Source organism: Tenrec ecaudatus, chromosome 5 (assembly GCF_050624435.1).
Source record: "Tenrec ecaudatus isolate mTenEca1 chromosome 5, mTenEca1.hap1, whole genome shotgun sequence".
Classification (NCBI taxonomy): Eukaryota; Metazoa; Chordata; class Mammalia; order Afrosoricida; family Tenrecidae; genus Tenrec; species Tenrec ecaudatus.
In genome coordinates this window covers 82622132-82644449 of record NC_134534.1, presented here as the reverse complement: position 1 = coordinate 82644449, position 22318 = coordinate 82622132, and the positions used below count along the sequence as shown (strand labels likewise).

The following is a 22318-nucleotide window of genomic DNA, read 5'->3' as shown; positions in this document are numbered from 1 at the left end:
TTACACAGTATAGCTGTTTTCAAGGTTCATCCATGTTATAGCATGCATTAGTGTTTTATTCATTTTTATCAGCTAATAGTATCCCATTGATAATATCAATTCTGTTTACTCATTTATCAATCGATGATTTGGGATACTTCCACTTTTGGGCTATTCCTACTAACACCGCTTATCACTTGCATATGCATATCATGGTGTGGACATATCTTTTAATTCTCGTGGGTTTATACCCATGGAGAAAGATGAGACTTTCCATTCCTGTAAAGATGTACAGTTCTCCTCTGTTCTATAAGGTCACCGTGAGTCAGAAATTAACTCTATGGAAGTGAGTTTGTTGTTTTGCTTGTTTGATTTATACCTGGTTGTGGAACTGCTTGGTCATGTGGTAACTGTGTACAATCCCCCTAGGACCTGCCAGACTGTTTTTCTAAGGGGCTGTACCATTTTAACATTCCTATTTAACACTCCTAACGACAGTGTTTAAGGATTACGGTTTCTACATATCCCTGTCAACACTTATTAGGCACTTTTTTTTATTATTACCATTCCTGTGGGTGCAAAACGGTATCTTTTAGTAGTTAGGACTTGCATTTCCCTGGATACTAATGATGGCAGGCGTCCTGGTGGTACAGTTGCTAAGCACTGTTGCTGCTGGTGGTACAGTTGCTAAGCACTGTTGCTGCTGTTGTCTACTCAGTGGCTCCTCAAGAGCAAGACCAGGCTGTCTGTGGTAGAGTGCGGCCTAGAAAACCCTCGGGGAGCATTCTGCTCTGCCGCAGGGAGTTACTGCGAGGCAAGAATGGACTCGATGGCACCCCAAGATAACCGAAGATGTTCAATATCTTGTTCATGTGCATTTTAGCCCTTTATTAGGATTAAATCCCAAAGTATTGCTACTAGGGTTCCAGTTCATTTATGTACAGGTTTATTTCAAACAAAACATGCTTAAATATGTCTGCAATCAATGAATAGATGCAGACAAATTCTCTTAATTATACACTTAGTTTCATTAGCTCATCTTAAAAATAAAAATCTAAGCAAAACCGTGACTAATCTTGATAGAATTTTTTGAAGGACACAGGAAGGAGTTTTAAGAAAATGGAAAACTACATTTGTGAGAAAAAGGCTAGCAGAGCTGTTCCAAGGAGTTTTATCACTAGAATGCACTTACCTTATTCCAGGACTACAATGGCTTTCCCTGGAGGATTTTGTTGGGAAACTTACTCCATCCATTCTGGAGCGTGATCTTGACCCTTCAGGCTTCTTTTTTGTTCTGAAAACTCAAAGTACATTAAAAAGGAACAAAATTTGAGTTCCTTGCAGATGCATTAGGAGCCATGGATGGCCTAGCGCAGTGGTTCTTAACCTATAGGTTTTGACCCCTTTGGGGGTCTAATGACCCTTTCACAGGGATTGCCCGATTCATAACAGTAGCAAAATTACAGTTATGAAGTAGCAATGAAAATAATGTTATGTTTGGGACGGCACCACAACATGAGGGACTGTATTAAAGGGTCGCAGCATTAGGAAGGTTGAGAACCCCTGGCCTCGTGGGTTGTGTTTTGGACTGTTAACCTCAAGGTTAGCAATTTGAGACCACTAGCTGCTCCACAGGAGAAAGATACGGCTCTGCACTCCTATAAAGAGTACTGTCTTGGAAACGCACAGGGGGAGTTTTACGTTGTCTTTTAGGGTCTCTGTGAGTCAGAATTGGCAATGAGTTTGGTTTTGAATTTTGAAAATAATAAAACTGCCTTTTTGAAGATCACAGAATTCTTCAGGAGAAGGATTAAAGAGATGGACACTCTGCCTTCAGAAGAGTATGGACCCAAAAGATATGTTGAGAAATCGAAGCTTCACATTTTGATATTTTTATGTTTAATACAGGTTATGCTTTGTAGCAATTTTTTTACTTACTCTTGTATGCTCATATCTAAACTATAAATTCCTTTATTGCTCTCCCATAATATTTTGAGGAGGTAAGTGTTTTTATTTTAAATGGTTTGGGGATATTCAGTAAAAGATTTGAATACCGTGTTTAAAAAAAAATCTTATTTTCAGAATACTAAAATCAAGTGCTGTGTTGTTGCACTTTATTTTTCGGTCAATATTTTGAACTAAATTTGGCTCTTGAAATGAAGGTGGAGTCTTTCTTCCTCTTGCATCATTATCCTTACAAGATGCTGTAATCTCGTAGACCTGACCTTTAGAAAAGGCAGATGGTGATTGGGAAAGCATAGGATATAGCTTCTTTAATCCATGCTGTTCACCTTGTTCACATAGTGAACGGGCTGCTGGGCAACTGTAATGGGAAGAAGCAGTGGTGGTAGGTCAGGAGACCTTGGCCTTGCTCTTGTACCCCCCACCTATCTGTATGACCTTTGTGGGTTTTACGGTTCTTTTTCTGTAGTTGAGGGTTGGAAGCAGACATTTAGAGTTTTCTGATGGTTTTTTAAGTCCCTGAAGTCAGGGAGTATTTCTCTCTTGCTGGTTGCTCTCCTCAATCTAGGATTAATGAGTATTTGTTGAGAGGCAGGCCGTAGAATGTAATTTGATAGAACTGGAGTCTTTTTTCATCCTTTCTAGTTGTTAATCATTGTGCAAGTTTCTTAATTAGGCTTCAGTTTCTCTGAAAATGAAACTAATTGAGTACCTGCTTCCACATGGATTATTGTGAGATGGAATGAGCTAATATATATGTAAAATATCAAATACATAATAAGCTTGTTGCTGAATCAGTGTATTACAATGATCTGTTTTTCAGTTTTACTCTTTTGGATCATAATTGTCTACTTTTTAAAGAACTTTGATGGAAATGATAACTGTGCTTCTGAGTAAGCTCATAGTTTTTTTGTCTGAGCCGAACCTGTTCTCTTCCATGGCATGTATCTCTAGCCCAACTTCAGTGAAGAGAACTGCATATAATGGATGCACACTTATTATCTTTGTTTGGAAGCACCATAAACTTTGCCTCCATATCGATATGTATGAATAATCAAAGAATTAACACCAGAGTACCCTCAAGGAGTTGGAAAGTAAAGGTGTTCCAGATGTTCACATCTTCTGCTCCATTCTGTGCCTCTCTACCCCCTCCTCCTTCCCTCGTGAGTACATCCCCTCATGTCTCTGGGGTTCTGTAATTGACTCACTGCAACGGCCCATAGAAACTCACAAAACTTTGAGGAGATATATCATGTAGTGGGTGTTGCTCAGTCCCAAATCTTAAGGTCAGACAGAGGCAAGCAAAATTCAGAGCCCAGTGCAAGAAGCCCAAAAAGTTAGAGCAGGTCTTGCTTCTACCAAAGCTCAGCCAGGAAATTGAGGTATGGCTTTCCAGGTTAGGGTTATATATACTCTATAACTGTATGGTGGTACCAGTATATATACCCCAACCAAGGAAAACAAAGGACGGTCTCTTACGTCACACCCTCTACTAAGGTGGCATTTCAATGTGCCCCTAAGAAGACAAAGCATGTGGTTAGGTTCACACTCTCTACTAGAGTCTTAAAGAATCCCCCAAGGAGACAAGGGTGAGGCTGAGTTCAAACCCTCTACTAAGGTCAGGTCTTAATTTTACCCTAATTCTCACAACTAGATCAGTAGGTAACATCATCATAAATGGAGAAAGGTTGAAGGATTTTTAGGATTCTGTCTTGTTTATGGATCCACAATCTAACCAGGATCCACAATCAATGCTCATGGAAGCAGCAGTCAAGAGATCAAGGATGCACTGCATTGGGTAAATCTGCTGTAGAAGAGTATTGAAAGCCAAGGATGTTACTTAGAGGACTAAGGTGCCTAAGTCTAACCCAATCGTAGTGCTGGAGAAGAATATTGAAAGTACCATGGACTGCTAAAAGAGCAAACTGATCTATCTTGGAAGTACGGCCAGAGTGCTCATTAGAGGCAAAGATGGTAAGACTTCGTTTTATGTACTTTGCACATGTGGTCAGGAGAGACCAGTCCCTCGAAAAGGACATCATACTTGGCAAAGTAGAGGGACAGTGAAAAAGAGGAAGGCCCTTAACAAGATGAATTGATACAGTGACTGCAACAATGGGCTCAAGCATGGGAAAGATACGGCCAGGCAGTGTTTATATTGTTCATAGGGTCATTATGAGTCTGGACCAACTTGATGGCAGCTAGCAGCAAGTATGCCCGTGAGTAGAGAACACCATCCAAAATGGGACACTAATCATAAGCATATAAAGCCCTAAATCATATCACATAAGGAATTATGGCTCGAAGGATCATATTCAATATAATTCAAGAGACTCAGCTTTTTAAGGGACTCCCAGAAGTGGGAGAAAACAGGACTTCCTACTCCTGTAAAACACCCAGTCTCCGAAACACACAGGGGCAGTTCTACCCTGCCCTAAAGGTTGCTCTGAGTCAGAATTGACTTGACCGCAGGGAGTTTGAGAACTGCGTTTCTTGATCTTCCTTTTTAATTGATTCCATGTTCAGAAAATCCATGGAGACATGAGTAGAAGAAACATGTCTATGGTATATATATAATAGGCCCATGATCTCTTAACGTAAAGCCTTGAGGTTCTAATATATTTTGAAATTTCATTCTTTAGATTTTATAAAGATTAATGTGGTACACAAGGATCCCTGATGACCTGGCAGACAAGTACATGACTTCAAAAACTGCAGCTGCTTTGTAGGAGACAGGAGGCTATGTGCTACTACAAAGACTTTTAGCCTCGATGGTGCCCGGCTACTGAGAGATAGAGCGTCTGGGGACTTAAAGGCTTGAAAGCAAACAAGCAGCCATCTAGCCCAGAAGCAACAAAGCCCACACGGAAGCAGCACACCAACATGGGTGATGGTGAAGGGCAGAGGAGACCAGGTCTCAAACAACAAAGGCAGGGGGGTGGGAATCACATCACCGTGAATGAGGGGGAGTGGGTGATGGGGACCCAGTGCCCATCTGTGGACAACTGGACATCCCTTGCAGAGGGGTAGTGGGGAGGAGATGGATCACTCAGGGTTCAGTGTAGCAACAATGAAACTCAAAACCTTCCTCTAGTTCTTGAACGCTTCCTCTCCTCCCAATTATCATGACCCCAATTCTGCCTTGCGCACCTGGTTATACCAGAGGATGGACAGCGGTGCAGTAGGGATCTGGAAACACAGGGAATCTAGGACGGATGAACCCCTCAACACCAGCAGTGGGAGTGGCGACACCGGGAGGGAAGGGGGTGTAGAAAGGGAGAACCGATCTTGGAGATCTATGTGTAACTCCTCTCTGGGAGGAGAGGCATTGGGAAGGGGGGTGAGGGGAGATGCCGGGCAGTCTAAGATAAGATAAAATAATTATTTATAAACTATTAAGGGAGAAGGGGGAAGCGGGGAGGGAGGGAGAGGAGAAAAAAAAAGGAAACTGAGCTGATTCCAGGAACCCAAGTGGAAGGCGAATTTTGAGAATGACAGGTGCAACGAATGTATAAGGGTGCTTTGCTTAATTGATGTATGTGTGGATTGTGATAAGAGTTGTATGAGCCCCAATAAAAAGATTTATTAAAAAAAAGATTTTTAACCTCAAATTCTATAGGGTCATTGTAAGTCATTGTCAGCTCAATGACAGGGGGTTTGCTTTGGTTTAATATAGGGCATACAATATATATTGTGTAAGTAATTCCAATGAGATATGGGTGGTTGTCTGTAATTAGGTATTAGCAATTCTGTATTTTATAGTATAATATAGGACTCTAACATTAAGTGGGATAAATAGAACATAAACACATAAGTGTATTGGCTTTGGGATTTGCAGCAGAGGAATTGAGGGATTTATTTGAAATTCTCTTTTATGGTAAATTACATAGAGAATTGATAGAATTTTAAGATTAGAATGAATTTTAAAGAAGTAAGTGAGGGGGGGAAGGGGGGAATAGGGAAGTGACAGCAAAGATGACTGTAACTGCACCTGAACGGACGGAATAATAGAATTGCAGGGGAATGGATACAGTGGACAGTGTAAGCTATGCACTCCCCCAAGTTTTTAAAAGTAAATGATTAAAATCTTTTTAATTACCTCTTCTATAATGTCTGCTAATCCCAAAATTAAAAAAAACCCAAATCATTATAATTTGTGTTTATGAGGTGTACTGGCTTAAATTTAAGAAGATGTGATGTTACGACGGGTTAGACTTTGGGTTGTTAACACCAGATTGATGGTTCAAACCCATCATTCTGTTCTGATGCTGTCTGTTCCTGTAAACATTTACAGTTCCAGAAACCCTAAGTAACAATTGAGTTTTCTACAGGGTCACTATGAATCTGAATTGAATTGATGATAACTGGTGGGTTAAATTTAAAGAATGAAAAAACGTCTTAAAGAACAAAGACCACAGTGGAATATAAACTAGATGACTGGACGTTTTAAAAAAAAGACTTTTCAAAGTCCCTAGGTGGTACAAACAAGTAAGTCGCTGTGCTGCTAATCAAACGTTTGGGGGTTCAAGTCCACTCAAAGTAAAAGAATCCATAGGAAATCTAAAATGCCATTCGCTCTCAAGCTAGCTTTGCAGTTCATTGAGCTAGCTGTTTTAATCCCCACTCTTACTCTCAATCAGAGAGTATTCCACTAAGAGTCTTCCCTCGGCACTCTCCAGCCTCACCCCCCCCAAGGCTGACACCAGTTCTTCAAGTTTACGCTCTGGGTTTTAATGCTCTGTGTGGTACATTACTAGCACCATCTCGTCCAAAACATACCTAATTCATTCTGTTTTCTGAAATGTTAAAATATGAAAACTAAGTCTCTTAAAAATCAGTGAAACACAGGAGAGTGCAGACAATGGAAAGCCCCAGGCCTGGAGCTCATTATGCATCCCGAAGGAAGAAGCTACCATGGGATCCCATGGCATCACCTCATTTCTTAAATATAAAATCAAATAAATGCTTATAGTCATGTAATTTTCTGTTTTTGTTTTTTTTTTCACAAGAGAAAAGCTTGTAGTTAGTTCAGGGATCGTTTGCTGGCCCTTAGGAGCGTTTTCCAGTCCAGTCTTTTGGGGCACCACGCCCTGGCCCCAAAGTCCACTTTAAGCATTCCCTGGGGACCTTGCCACTCCATTCCCTTGCTGTTCCGCTGCACTCCCCCAGTGCTTTGCCTCCGTGTGGTGGGATCAGGTCAGGTGCAATTCCCACACTGTGTCTCCGGTGCAGTCCCCTGTATCGCCCTTAGTCACTGAGGGGCATCATGTCTCATAGTGGGGCCAGCTATGTTGTTCTCTCTGTGGACTGGCTGCTCTACTCAGGAACATCATCATCACGGCCTGGTGGGCCAGGCTGTGCTCCACTCTCTCCTCTTGCCCCTTCATCTTCAGTCATGTAATTTTCTTAAACAGTTTTACTGACACTCTATCCACATATCATACACTTCAATAATTCATATCAAGAGCAGTTATACAATCATCACCATCAATTCTAGAACATTTTCTTCTTCCATGTACTTGTTGTTCATGTAATTTTTTTTCTTTGTGGCCAAAATATACACAATTAAACATTCTCCAATTTCAGTAACCTCTACATGTATAATTCAGTGCCATTGATTTTATTCTTCGTGTCGTATAACCACTATTGATAACCTTTTCCAAATGATTCTACCACCACTGACATAAACTCAATACCCCCTAAGCAACAACTTTTCCTCTTTCACCCATGGTGACCATTGGTCAAGTTTGCTTGTTTGTTTTTTAGTAGTGATGTAGTATTGGGCTTCTAGTGCACTGTTTATTTACTTGGCATAACTAGGCCTTTAAAATTATTTTTTACCAGTTTTATTGGGATGTAATCCACACATCATATAAGTAAGTAGTTCAGTTATTTCAAGAGCAGCTGTAAAATCTTCACAATAAACAATTTTCGAACTTTTTTTCTTTATTGCACTCCTTGTTATTAAGTCCCCATTTCCTCCCAAATTTACCTGCCATACCCTCAAGAAACCATTAACCCAGTTACTGCCACCATAGATTTACTTATATTGCATTTCATTTCCTGCTTGCTTTTAGCTTGAGATTTTTCTGTTTTGCCTAGTCATGATTGTTTGTGTATTTGTCTCCTATTTGTGTTTTATAAGATTTTCTGTGTACGAAAGTGAGGATAGTTGTTACATCTATAGAGACTGAAACTGGATTGATAATTGCCTAGGGGCCTGGTAAGAGAAGATGGAGGGGATTGGAGAGCCAACAATGAGCATGAGAAAAAAATGTTCTGAAATGTATTGTGGTGATGTTTGTATCGCATGAAATCTTAATAAGATTGAGTGATTAAATTGTATGATATGTGAAGTATTTGCCAATGAAACTTTTTTAAAGTCTAAAATTAACAACAATCCAAGCCAAGAACAATATGGTAAACTATCTGTGCAGATGAGAACTGTGTTCTATGGGTTATTTTTGTTTTTGTTTTTGTTCATAAAGCTTGGCTAATTGCCAAGTCTTCTGAGGCATTACTGGATAGTTTTAAATCAGCAACTCTTTGGCTAGAGGCCTTGCACTTTAACTATATGTGCCACCATGGACTTGAAGTAGTATTAGGAACACCTCAGTCATTTTGCTTTGCTTATATGAGTGTTGTCCTCTTTTTATATGTAAAAAGATTTATAAAACTTCCAAATATAAAAAAAATTCTTTCATTAAGTAAAAGTGATACTTTTTTTTAAAACTAATTACACTACAGTGGTAATCATTAGTACATTTTGGTCTCTGATAGTGTTTTTTTTAAATTGATAGTATATAAAATAATGGTGTATCTATATACAGCGCTTTAAGTGATGTTGGGTTAAGTGAAGTATGCTAGAGTAAGTGACTGTCTTCTATAAAATATGATAGATTAAGTATCAAGTTGAATATTGGGTCTGAGGTGGTACAGTTGTTACATGTATAATTCCACTTATTTTAAGTTTAGGCACTTTATATAATTATTCTTTGAGTTTTATTTTGGTTCTTCATTTAGATAGAACCTTTTCTCAAAATGAGAACTGGTAACGAACAATTTTGTGAGCTTAGCATAGATTCTAGTTCTGATTTTTTTTCCTTTCAGCATTTGCCTTTTACCAAGAACCGTTGCTTCCTGGTTAGACTTGTGAGATACAGAGACCTCCTGAGAACTCGAGCAGAGTTGCTTGGAAAGGCTGTCACACTCTTCCTGAGTGTAAACAACTGTTACAGTGCAAAAACTGCCGCACTGTTTTCTGTCATGCTTACATTCACAGAGTTGGCTCCTTTTTTCAGGTAGACTTTCTCAAGGGAAATTTTTTTTTAATTCAGTAAAATATTTGGATTTGTTATTTTTAAATGTGTACTTCATTGACAATAATTGCATTACCTGTTACGCAACAATTGCCATTATTTCCAAAAGTTTTACATCATCCCAAACAAAATCACTATCCCTTAAGCCTTAACTCTTTCTTCTTCCTCCCCTCAACCTTTGGTAACCATTAGTAAACTTTTGTTTCTGTGAATTTTACTGTTGTAGATATTCCATGTTTTGTTTAATGTATTTTGTATAATGTTTGTCCCATGTATGTTTTATTTCACTTAGCATAATGCTGTCTAGGTTCATTCATGTTATAGCAGGTATTGGAATTTATTTCTCGTTATGGCTGAATAGTATTCCATTGTGTGTGTACCATATTTTGGTTTTGTACTCTTCCGCTGGCTTCCACAGTTTGGCTGTAGTGAATAATGCTGCAGTGAACATTGCTGTACAAACAGGTTTGAACCTCCTTTCATGTCTTTTTCATATATCTATCTGGGAGTATAATTACCAGCTCAAATGGTAATTCTGTGTTAAACAATTTGAACAACTGCCATTATGTGTGAGCCTCCTTTCAAGTTTTTTTGATACAGGAAGTGTATTACTGGTTTATATGGTACTTCTATGTTTAATTTTTTAACAACTTGAATAGCAGCTGCTTTGCACCATTTTACATTTTCATTAGCAATGGAAACCACTGCCATTGAGTCCGTCTGACTCGTAGCTCCCTGTATAGGGCTTTTGAGGCTGTAAATCTTTATAAAAACAGAAAGCTTCATCTTTCTTCTGCAGAATGGTTGGTGGATTTGAATCACAAATCCACCAGTGAGCCATCTAATTCTTACCCAACACCACCAGCAGGGCTCCTTACCAGCAATGAATGTACTCTTACTGCCTTGAGTTGATACCAACTCATAGTGACCCTACAAGACAGGGTAGTATTTCCAAGGCTGTATTTCTATGTAGGAGTAGAAGATCCTTTCTTTCTCCTGTGGAATGGCTGGTGGTTTTGAACTGCTGACTTTGCAGTTAATAGCCCAATGAGTAACCTCACCAGCAGGGCTTCTCCAGCAATGGAAAAAGGGTGTAGTTTTTCCACATCTTCTCAAAACATTTAAAAATGTTCTCATAATAGCCATCTTAGTAGCTGTGAAGTGTTATCTCGTTGTTGTTTTCATTTGTCGTTCCCTTGTGGTTAGTGAGCGAACTCTGGCGGCACTGTGAGGTAAACATTGGCTGCTAGCCCTAAGGTAAGTGGTACAAATCCACCAGCTACTCCAAAGGAGAAACATGACGCAGTTTGTTCCTATAGAGATTGGCGGTCTCGGAAATGCTACATCGGGTCAGTTAGGTGGAATCTACTCAGTGGGAATGAATAGGGGTGGTGTAATGGAATGATATTGAAACACTTTTTCATGAGCTAGTTTGCCATTTGTATATCTGATTTATAGAAATGACTACTCAAATCTTTGCTAATTTTGTAAACCTGAGCTTTTTTGTTGTTGAACTGTAGGAGTTCTCTGTATATTCTGGAACCCTCAGCAGCTGAAAGTTTCTCATCCTACTACATTCCGTAGTTTGTGTCTTTTCTTTACTGTGTTGATGGAGTCCTTTGATGCACAAGTTTTTAATTTTGATGACAACTAATTGATGTGTTACTGTGTGTTTGTTGTCATATATAAGAGTTTAATTGGGAGAAAAAGTCCTGAAGTTTTATCCTACCGGCATCTCTTCAGAGTTCCATGCTTTAATTAATATATTTAGGCGCTTGATCCATTTTGAGATAATTTTTACAAATCATTTGATGTATAGGTCCAATTTCAATAAGTTGTCATTAGATCATTTGTTAAAGAGGTTTCTTTACCCGTTGAATGGATTTGGCAACTTTTTGAAAATTAGTTGACTCATTGACAGATTCTTAATTCTGTTTCTTGGATCTATATGACTATGCTTTTATTACTGCTATTGTGTGTTAGTATTATAATATGTTTTGAAGTAGGAAGATGAGTCCTCGGACTTTGTTATTTTTTCGTGTTTTTTTTTGTGGCTATTCTGAGCTCATTGAATTTTTAAATGCATTTGAGGATTGATTTCTGCTTGGAAATGTGGAATTTATAATGCCGTTATAGTAAGAAATATATTTTGCATTTCCCCACCAGGGACTTAGTATAAGCAAATAAGATTGGAATAGACTTTCACAAAGCAGTACTTTTCCTGGGTGTTAGTGTAACTTGTAAGGGGTTTTTATTACCCTCTTTTGAATTACGACCTTCATTTGAAGCCACTGCTCCTCCTCCTCACTTCTCAATGTGGGTAGGTTTCAAAGACCAGCTCTTTGTGCAAAAACTGAAGTTATTCCTAAATGGAATATGACACATGAGATGATGACATCACTACATAACTTCCGAACCACTGAGAACCATGGCCTGCCAAGTGATCACGTAGCCTTAACATTAGGACCAGTGCTACATCAAGTGTTTGATACTTCCCAATGTATGTCATGAATACACAAAATGACGCACAGTAAAATTTTTACTATTGTTATAAATATGGAATGTTCGATAACAAGATATTTGATATAGGAGGAATAGAAATACACACAGATACATCACAAAGTAATGCTGTGTAATCATAGAAACTTTTACAAAATTATCAAAATGTAAAGATTTTTTTTTAATGCCATCTCCATCTAGGACTATACTCTTCTGAAGGTGGCGTTTCCATCTCTCTAACCTTTAAAGAATTCTGTATTACATCATGCCCAGAGGGCATTTGGCATCCTTGAGGGACGCAAACCATATTCTTTTCAATGTTCTTTGAGTTCCGGGAACCAAAAGAAGTCTGAAAGGACAAAATCAGACCTACAGGGTGGATGGGGCAAGATTTCCCAACATATTCTTATAAGACAGCTATTGTTACCCTCAAAAAATGAGCAGGTGTGTTTTTTTGACATAACCTTCCAATGTAGTTTTCTTAAAGCCTATGATTATCCTGTGTCTTTTGAGAAAATATATCAAGATTACCCCTTTGAAGTCCCCAATAACAGTTGCCTTAACCTTCCGAGTTGACATCTCTGCCTTGAATTTAACTGGTCCAGCAGATTCCCCCAGATCCTGCTATTTAGTGTTTTTTTTTTTTAGTTTTCATTTTTCCTAAAGCTTCTTGTTCAAGAGACTTCTTTACCCATTGAATGGATTTGGGAACTTGTTGAAAATCAGTTGGCTCATTTACAGATTCTTAATTACCCCTTTGGAGTCCCAAATAATAGTTGCTTTAAACTTCTGAGCTGGCATTTCTACTTTGAATTTTGGGGAGAAAGGGGAGCTGATTGCAATGATTGATGTATAACCCCCATATCCCAAGAGGGACAAACAATAGAAGCATGGGTGAAGAGAGACACAGATGATATAAGATATGACAATAATCATTTATAATTTATCAAGGGTTCACGGGGAGCGGATGAACTGATAGCAAGGGCTCTAGTAGAAAGAAAATATTTTGAAAATGATGATGGCAACATATGTACAAATGTGCTTGACATAGTGGACGTATGTATGGATTGTGATAAGAGCTCTAAGAGCCCCCAATAAAATGATTTTTTAAAAAATCCTTTCAGAAGCTGTGATTTTGACTGGACCTTTGTTTTGAATGTAACCTATGATTAAGACGAGAGAGAACTTGTCTACCAGCTGTCCACTGATCATAGAGACATTTAAACATTTTTGACTGGCCTTTTTACATATGATAGTTATATGTGTACATCTGCACATACACTATTGTTCTCACTTGAAAAAGTGGGGACCATAGTGAATTATAGATAGGAAAACAAATTTAAATTACTGCATTATTTTTTACTTTAATATATTTGGAATTCATCATGAAATTATTTTATTTTATAGGCCGGAGCACTGGATTTGCTGAAGGAGCTTAAGAATATCCCCATGACTTTGGAATTACTACAGGTGTGTACTTATATATATATTACATTAATGTACATGTAGCAGCTGTATTGCTGTCAGGTAAGCTCTGGGCTGCTAGCTACAAGGTTGGTGGTTCAAACCTACCAGCTACTCAAGGGGATTAAGTTGAGTTACCTATTCCCATAGAGATGTACAGCTTCAGATAAAACCTTAGATGTGGTAACCGGTGAATTGGAATTGACATGATGGCAATGATTGATTGATTTGTATTTTACCTTAGTTAAAAAGAGAATTAGTAGTGTTATAGGATAAATGTTGAATTGCAAGCTCGAAGATCAGCTGTTCAAAACTAACACTTACTGTTAGGGTGAAAGTTGAGACTGTCTGCTCCCATAAAGATTTACAGTCTCGAAATTAACTTGATCCTAGTGGGTGGAGTTATACATTAATACTAGCTGTTACTTGATGTTTTAATAAAGGAGCACATACATAATTGCCTGAAGATATTCCATAACTTTTTTTTACCCACACCTCAGTGCCAGATATTCCATAACTTGTAGTAAGGTAGCAGATGGACATTGGGCCTCTATTCAAATACTCCCTCAATCCAAGAACACTTTGTTGTATTAAACTTGCATTCCATGATACTCGTCTTCCCGAAACAATCGCTCAAGACAGAGCAGGTACATAAGCAAATGTGGTGAAGAAAACTGATGGTGACCGGCTATCAAAAGATAACATCTGGGGTCTTAAAGGCTTAAAGATAAACAAGCAACAAAGTCCACATGGAAGAAGAACACCAACCCGTGTGATCACAAGGTGTCAATAGGATCGGGTATCAGGTATCAAAGAACAAAAAATCATATCATTGTGAATGAGGGGGAGTACGGAAGGGGGAACCAAAGCCCATCTGTAGGCAACTGGACATCCCCTTACAGAGGGGTTGCGGGGAGGAGACTAGCCAGTCGGTGCAGTATAGCAACGATGAAACATGCAACTTTCCTCTAGTTCTTTATGCTTCCTCCCCCCACTATCATGATCCCAGTTCGACCTTAAAAATCTGTCTAGACCAGAGGATGTACGTGGGTAAGATCAGACCTGGAAACATAGGGAATCCAGGACAGATAACCCCCTCAGGACCATGTACTAGTCCAACAATTTCTACATGCATACTGTATATACTCATGTATAAGCCAAATTTTTCAGCACATTTATAATGCAGTTTTTATGCTGTTTTCGTGGTAAAATTAGGTGCCTCAACGGATATTTGGGTTGGCTTATACTCGAGTATATATGGTAATTTAAAGACATTGACTATATTCTTCATGTTGTACAGTCATTCTCAACCATCTTTTCTGAGCTGCTCTTCCTCATTAACATAAACTTACTGCCCCCTAGTCTTTTGAATTTCAATTTTCATTTTAATCCTGAATATATATCTATATGCACATATATATTTGAAATTATAATGCCCAAGTACCTGTGTTAGGCAGGATTGGCTATAGAAATAAATTCATTGACACTCATGAATATGTAAGAAAGAGCTTTGTATCGAAGAGTAATTGGATATAAAAAAACATCCCAGGGGGACTTCCAGGAAGAGGGTACCCATGTGGAATCACCTACTCTGTGCTCCTGTTCAGTCAGAAAACCACGAGAATGTGGCTGTTAGCTGGAGAACCAGAGCAGACTGGAGACCCATGAACAGGCCAGGGGTCCACGGGCAGACCGGAGATCCAGGAGCAGGCCGGAGATCGGGAGCAGGGCTCTTGTTTTCTCTTGGCTGTGGATACTGAGCTGGGTCAGTTTCTGAGTACATCTTCAGCTGATGGCAGCAGAGTGATCAAACTGCCCTCCTCACCTCCCCTTCTAAGCTCCAACATCAGAATCATAGCCCTGAGGGTAGAGGAAGAGAAGGGGGCGCAGGGGGAGCTGATAGCATTGATGACTGTATAACCCCACTCTGAAGGGAGTAAATTATATGTGAACGGATATATTGGGTGGTGTGAGATTTTATGTTGATCAATAAATAAAGTGAATGTATGTATGTTTATTCCTGGGAGTTAGGGTTGTCATAAAGGGGAGCTGATACCAAGGAGTCCAAGAAGAAAGAAAATGTTTTGAAACTGATTGTGATAGTAATTGTACAATATTGCTTGATGTCATTAAACTAGTGAATGTTAGGGTATCTGCAAGAGCTCCCAATAAAATGATTTAAAAAGAGAAAGAAAATATCCCAGCCCAGTTCAAATCAAGTCCATAAGTCCCATACTAGTCCATAAATCTTTCAGATTCAAGCAACCCAAGCAATGATGCAAAATACAGGCTTGTAGAGGCAAAGTCTTGTGGATCCATTGGCAGAGGACACATTTCCAGGGCTCCTGAAGGTCTCTGAGTGGCTCACCAGAAGGAAGGTGAAGCGGAGAGAGGAAGGTTCCCAGGAAGCTCCTATGAGGTGGCCACGACCACAGGAAGCACCTTCAGGCTGTGCCCTATCTGGCTAGACTCCACCGCTACACTTCAAGTAGACATGAAATTTTGTAACTACCACAATACCTTTTTCACTTGGTAAGCCAACCTCTTTTTCAGTTACAAGAAGGTTTCAGGGGGTACTTTTGGTTTAAAGATGATCTCAGGACAATGGATTTTGGGCTCATCCACTCTGCATGGCTTCAGAAATTCTAGAGAATTAGAAATTCTGTTTGGTATCTTGCTCTTTTTGTTCAAGGTTCTTCTATGGAATCTGATCAACATGTTCAGTAAATCATGCATTCCATGTCCTCCTCTAATTCATCACTTTTTTGCTCTGTTGTTGCCGGCAAAGATAGATTGTTATATTTTGGATGACTTCTTGTAAGCTTTTAAGACCCCAGGCACTAATATAATGAAATAGGAGGCAGAGCAGAACACTAAACACATTATTAGGTGACCAAACGTTCCCGCTTTTGGTGGGACAGTCCTCAGTTTTAACAATTTGTCCTGCGTCTCGCGGCGTTTTTAAAAAGTCCTAATTTTTGGAAAGGATGCACGACAAGCTAGGGTATATGGTTTTCGGCTGCCATGTGGCTATTTTGCCAGGATATGAGTTTTATCAGTGGTGTCCCCCTGGTCTTCCGCTTGACCAATGTTAAAATCTGGTCACCTGGAATGTCCTGTGAAAGTTGTATAAAGCAGGTTCAGCATGTACTTTTTGTGCGTGTGTTGTTATCATAAATCTATCACACAACTTTGGCCAATTCAATTGCTGTAAGAGCTGTATGAGTCGGACAGTATAAGATATTACAAAATAGTAATAATTTATAAATTATCAACGGTTCATGAGGGAGGGGGGAGGGAAAAGGGAGGGGGAAAATGAAGAGCTGATACCAAGGGCTCAAATAGAAAAAAAATGTTTTGAGAATGATTATGGCAACAAATGTACTTGAAAAAAAAAACAAAACAAATGTACTTGAAACAATGGATGTATGTATGGATTGTGATAAGAACTGTACCAGCCCCCAATAAAATGATTTTAAAAATATCTTAACCATAGGGGCCCTGGTGGCACCGTTGGGTAAATGTGATACTGCTAATCATGTGGTTGGGGGTTCAAAACCCCATCTCCTCTGTGGTAGTTACTTAATTTCATGTCAACTTGATCAATAGATTGTAGGGGTGAAGAGAGTAGCCTGTTAATCAGGTCATAGCCTGATTGATGCCTCCTTGTGGCTGTGGCCTTCTTATGAGGATTCTGGGAGTTTTCCTCTTCCTCCCTGGAGACGGGACACACTCTCTGCTTCCCTGTTCTGTTGACAAGCCACATGGAGCCACGCTGATGCAACCAGAGCCTTGGAGATACATCCACCAGCCTTGGATCTCCGGGACTTTCCCCCTCCTGGCCTGTGATCTTCCTGTATTCGGCATTATTGCGTGTGCTGTTGAGGAATTTATGGATTGGTATCAGACATATGGGCTAATATCAGACTTAAGGACTTGATCTGGCCTGGGCTGGGACGTTTTCTTAATATTGCAATTGTTCTTTGTTATGAAGCTCTGTCTTATACATATGAGTGTCTCTGGATTTGTTTCTCTAGTCAGCCTGGCCTAACACGCACTCTGTGGGAGAAACATGAGACTAATGGCTCCCACAAAGATCGATAGTCTTGGGAGCCATATATTGGGACATTATGAGTCACAATGAACTCAATGGTAGCACATCCTAGTGGGAGTGTGAAATGGTATCGCACTGTTATTCCGATTTGCATCTTTCTGATGGCTGTAAGAGGTCTCATTTTGTCTTTTGCTATTTGTGCTTTTATTGTATTAGATAATCAATTATTGAGAGGTAGGACTGACAGAGAATCTATATTTGATTCAATGAGGACTTGAACGTAATAATTCTGAGGATTGTATAGAACTGGAACTGTGTTTCATTCTGTGGTATATATGGTCACCATGAATTGGAACCAACTCGATAGCACCTAATAACAACAACAAGTCGATCGGCATTGGTCCTGCTTCTTTTAAGAATTATATGGTATTAGATTGCACATTCAGGGCATGAATATATTTTGACTTTGCTTTAGTGTGTGCTCTCAGCCATACATCCTGTTTCATTTTTCTGCATCTTCTAACTCAATGTAAAGAAGACCAAAATCCTCATAACTGCGGCCAATAGGTAACATCATGATAAATGAAGCAAAGATTGAAGTTGTCAAGGATTTTGTTTTGTTTGGATCCACAATCAGTGCTCATGGAAGCAAGTCTACAGATCAAAAGATGAGCTGCTTTAGGTAAGCCTTCTGCACAAGGCTGCTTTAGTCTTGAAAAGGCAAGGATGTTTCTCTGAGGACTAAGGTGCGCCTTACCCAATCCATGGTGTTTTCAATTGTCTTATACTTTTGAAAGTTGGACATTAAATAAGAAAGACGGAAAAAGAATTGATGTATCTGTATTGAAGTGCTGGAGAAGAATATTGAAAGTACCGTGGACTGCGAAAAGAACAAATGATCTGTCTTGGAAGAAGTATGACCAGAGTCAAGGATGGTGAGACTTCGTCTTCCATACTTCGGACATGTTGTCAGGAGAGAATGGTCCCTGGAGGAGGAGAGGTCATCACGCTTGGTAAAGTAGAGGAACAGCAAAATGAGGACGACCCTTAAGGAGAATGATTGGCACAATGACTGCAAGGATGGGCTCAAGCTTCAGCACAGTTGTGAGGATGGCACAGAACCAGGCAGGGTTTGGTTGTGTTGTACATAGAGTCACTGTGGGTTGGAGCCGACTAGATGGCACCAAACAACAAGAACCATGAATATTAAAGAGCTTGTATTTAAACCTTGTAGGGAAAGTTGATATCAAATTCAGTAACACAGACAAGGAATTCTTTATACCACTCCTGTCCCTCCTTTCATTGTTTTTTAATCATGAATTACACCTTTATATTCATGTGCCATATAATTTTATCCTTCTCTTTATGTATTTCTTACTGAAAAACACGAATTACCAAATGTTTAGAACTGTTGGAATACTTCATTACTAACCCTTCTACTGGGCTCTGCATTCTGCTTTACTACATGCCTTTGTTTTTATGTGTAGCTTTTAATTATTTCCAGTGAATTCCTATTAGAATTATTTTGGGCGGGAAGCAGGACAGTCTCGTGGATATAAACTTGCTCAAATTCTGTTTATGTGAGAATGTTTTAAATTCATTTTCATCTTGGTGGGGCCCTTTAAGTATATTGTTCTATTGCCTTTTGACTTCAAATATTTGTGGAGATAAATCTGAACTTGCTCTTACTGAGGATCTTGCCATATGATTGTTTGCTTTTCTCTTCTACATCCAAGATTATCTCTTTAAATTTTGAAAGTGTAACTTGGCTGTTTTTTTTTTTAAACGTTTTATTAGGGGCTCATACAACTCTTATCACAGTCCATACATATACATACATCAATTGTATAAAGCACATCTGTACATTCTTTGCCCTAATCATTTTCTTTTCTTTCTTTATTTTTTTTACATTTTATTAGGGACTCATACAACTCTTATCACAATCCATACATATACATACATCAATTGTATAAAGCACATCCATACATTCCCCGCCCCAATCATTCTCAAAGCATTTGCTCTCCACTTAAGCCCTTTGCATCAGGTCCTCTTTTTTTTTCCCCTCCCTCCCCGCTCCCCCCTCCCTCATGTGCCCTTTGTAATTTATACATCGTTATTTTGTCATATCTTGCTCTATCCGGAGTCTCCCTTCCCCCCCTTCTCTGTCGTCCCTCTCTCAGGGAGGAGGTCACAAGTGGATCCCTGTAATCAGTTCCCCCTTTCCAACCCACTCACCCTACGCTCTCCCAGCATCGCCCCTCACACCCTTGGTCCTGAAGGTATCGTCCACCCTGGGTTCCCTGTGCCTCCAGCCCTCATATGTACCAGTGTACAACCTCTGCCCTATCCAGCCCTGCAAGGTAGAATTCGAGTCATGGTAGTTGGGAGGAAGCATCCAGGATCTGGGGGAAAGCTGTGCTCTTCGTCTGTACTACCTTGCACCCTGACTGACCCATCTCCTCTCCTAAGCCCCTCTATGAGGGGATCTCCAGTGGCCGACTCTTGGGCCTTGGGTCTCCACTCTGCACTTCCCCCTTCATTCAATGTGGTATATATATACATATATATATACACATACACACACACATATTCTTTTTTTTTTTTTTTTGCATGATGCCTTATACCTGGTCCCTTTGACACCTCATGATCGCACTGGCTGGTGTGCTTCTTCCATGTGGGCTTTTTTGCTTCTGAGCTAGATGGCCGCTTGTTTATCTTCAAGCCTTTAAGACCCCAGACACTATCTCTTTTGATAGCCGGGCACCATCCGCTTTCTTCGCCACATTTGCTTATGCACCCATTTGTCTTCAGCGATCCTGTCATGGAGGTGTGCAGCCAATCATATAATGATTTTTTGTTCTTTGATGCCTGCTAACTGATCCCTTTGGGATCACTCGCTCACTCAGGCTGGTGTGTTCTTCCATGTGGGCTTTGTTGCTTCTGAGCTAGATGGCCGCTTGTTTATCTTCAAGCCTTTAAGACCCCAGTCACTATCTCTTTTGGATACCATCAGCTTTCTTCACCACATTTACTTGTTCACCCACTTTGGCTTCAGCAGTTGTGTCGGGAGAGTGAGCATCATAGAGTACCAATTTAATAAACGAAAGTATTCATGCATTGAGGGAGTACTTGAGTAGAGGCCCAAGGTCCTTCTGCCACCTTAATATTAAACCTATAAATGTAGATAATTAGATCTATTTCCCCATCCTCATATATATGTTTGCATGTACACGTCTTTGTCTAGACCTCCATAAATGTCCCTTGACTCCCAGCTCCTTCCTCCATCTCCCTTGACTTCCTCCTGCCCCACCACCATGCTCCGTCCCCACCTGGGCTACAGCTATACCTCTTCTCTACGCAACCTTACCCTTGATCGTTCCCCATCAGGCCTGCCACTCCCCCCTCACTACCATTTTGGGTCCCATGTTGTTCCCTTGTCCCTGTGTTTATTAACACCACTTCCTTACCCTCCTCCCCCTCCCCCACCCGGATCTGTCTGTCCCCTCCCCCCCTCCCCCACTGGAGCTGTCTGTCCTATTGTTTTTCCTCCATATAGTTCATCCAGCCTGTCCTATTCAGACAGACCTGTGGAGACACTAACATGCACGAAAACAAGACAGGAAAACAAAGCAACAGTATACAACCAGAGAATAAAACAACATAAACAAACCACTGACAAAGAACAAAACAAAACACTTCACAAAAGAAAGGCTTGTAGTTCGTTCAAGGATCATTTGCTGGCCCTTAGGAGCGTTTTCCAGTCCAGTCTGTTGGGGCACAACGCCATGGCCCCAAAGTCCACTTTCAGCATTCCCTGGGGACCTTGCTACTCCATTCCCCTGCTGTTCCACTGCAGTCCCCCAGTGCTTTGCCTCGGTGTGGTGGGATGAGGTCGGGTGCAATTCCCACACTGTGTCTCCGGTGCCATCCCCTGTATTGTCCTTAGTCACTGAGGGGCATCATGTCTCATAGTGGGGCCAGCCATGTTGTTCTCTCTGTGGACTGGCTGCTCTACTCAGGTACATCATCCTCACGGCCTCATGGGCCAGGCTGTGTTCCACTGTCTCCTCCTGCCCCTTCATCTGCTCCCGTGTGCTCTGATCAGACATGTCCATCTCCCGGAGCTGCAGAATCAATGTCATCCTTTAAAACAAATTCTTTTTGGGGGAGGGGCAGGAATCCACTTAATTTTTGGTGCTGGGCTCTACTCCACACCTGGATATTGCATTCACACCTTGCGGCACTGGGTTGAAGTCTGGTCCCACTTTCCCTGTGGAGATATAAACAATGCCCCCCCCCTTGGGTGGATTAGTGCCCCCTGCCCCCACTTCCCCCTTTTCTTCCTTACATTCATCCTTTTATTTTCCTTTCCCCACCTCCTCCACTGTTGTCTACCATGTGCATCCCTGGTTTTGATCTGGTCTCTGCCATACTACACAGTCTTCACCCCAGAAATGTTTGTATACAGTAGCTTTTTCCCCTATGCCACTTTTGCCTTAAAAAATAGTTAAAAAAAATTTTTTTTAATTAAAAAAATTTTTTTTTATACTTACCTCAGCGGGCTCATGTTGTACTTGTCCTTTTGTGCCTGACTTACCTCGCTTAGCATGATTTCCTCCAGTTCTTCCCATGCCGCTATGTGCCTCATACGTTCATCACTGCTTTTTAGTGATGCGTAGTACTCCATTGTATGTATATACCACAGTTTTTTAATCCAATCGTCAGTTGATGGAAATTTGGGTTGCTTCCAACTCCTTGCAATTGTGAACTGTGCCGCAATGAACATTGGAGCACAGATGTCTGGTCTTGGTTTGTTCCTTGCCTCTTCTGGGTATATGACCAGTAGGGGGATTGCTGGGTCATATGGTAACTCTATTTCCATCTGGTTTAGGTATCGCCAGATTGATTTCCATAGTGGCTGTACATACTTACAGGCCCACCAGCAGTGGATGAGAGTTCCTGTCTCCCCACAGCCCCTCCAACACTTGTTGCTTTCTGATTTTTTGAATTGTGCTACCTTTGAGGGTGTCAGGTGGTACCT

At 40.4% G+C, this 22318-nt stretch overlaps 1 protein-coding gene across 2 annotated transcripts in view; it reads left to right on the top strand.

Annotated features, from left to right (window-relative positions):
- Positions 1-22318, top strand: part of TCEA1 (transcription elongation factor A1) — a 61788-nt gene that overhangs the window by 10119 nt on the left and 29351 nt on the right. For both annotated transcript variants that reach the window (XM_075549670.1, XM_075549668.1), the window contains exon 2: positions 13167-13229. In XM_075549670.1, coding sequence (XP_075405785.1) covers positions 13167-13229 — 63 coding nt within the window. The remainder of the gene's footprint in view (positions 1-13166; positions 13230-22318) is intronic.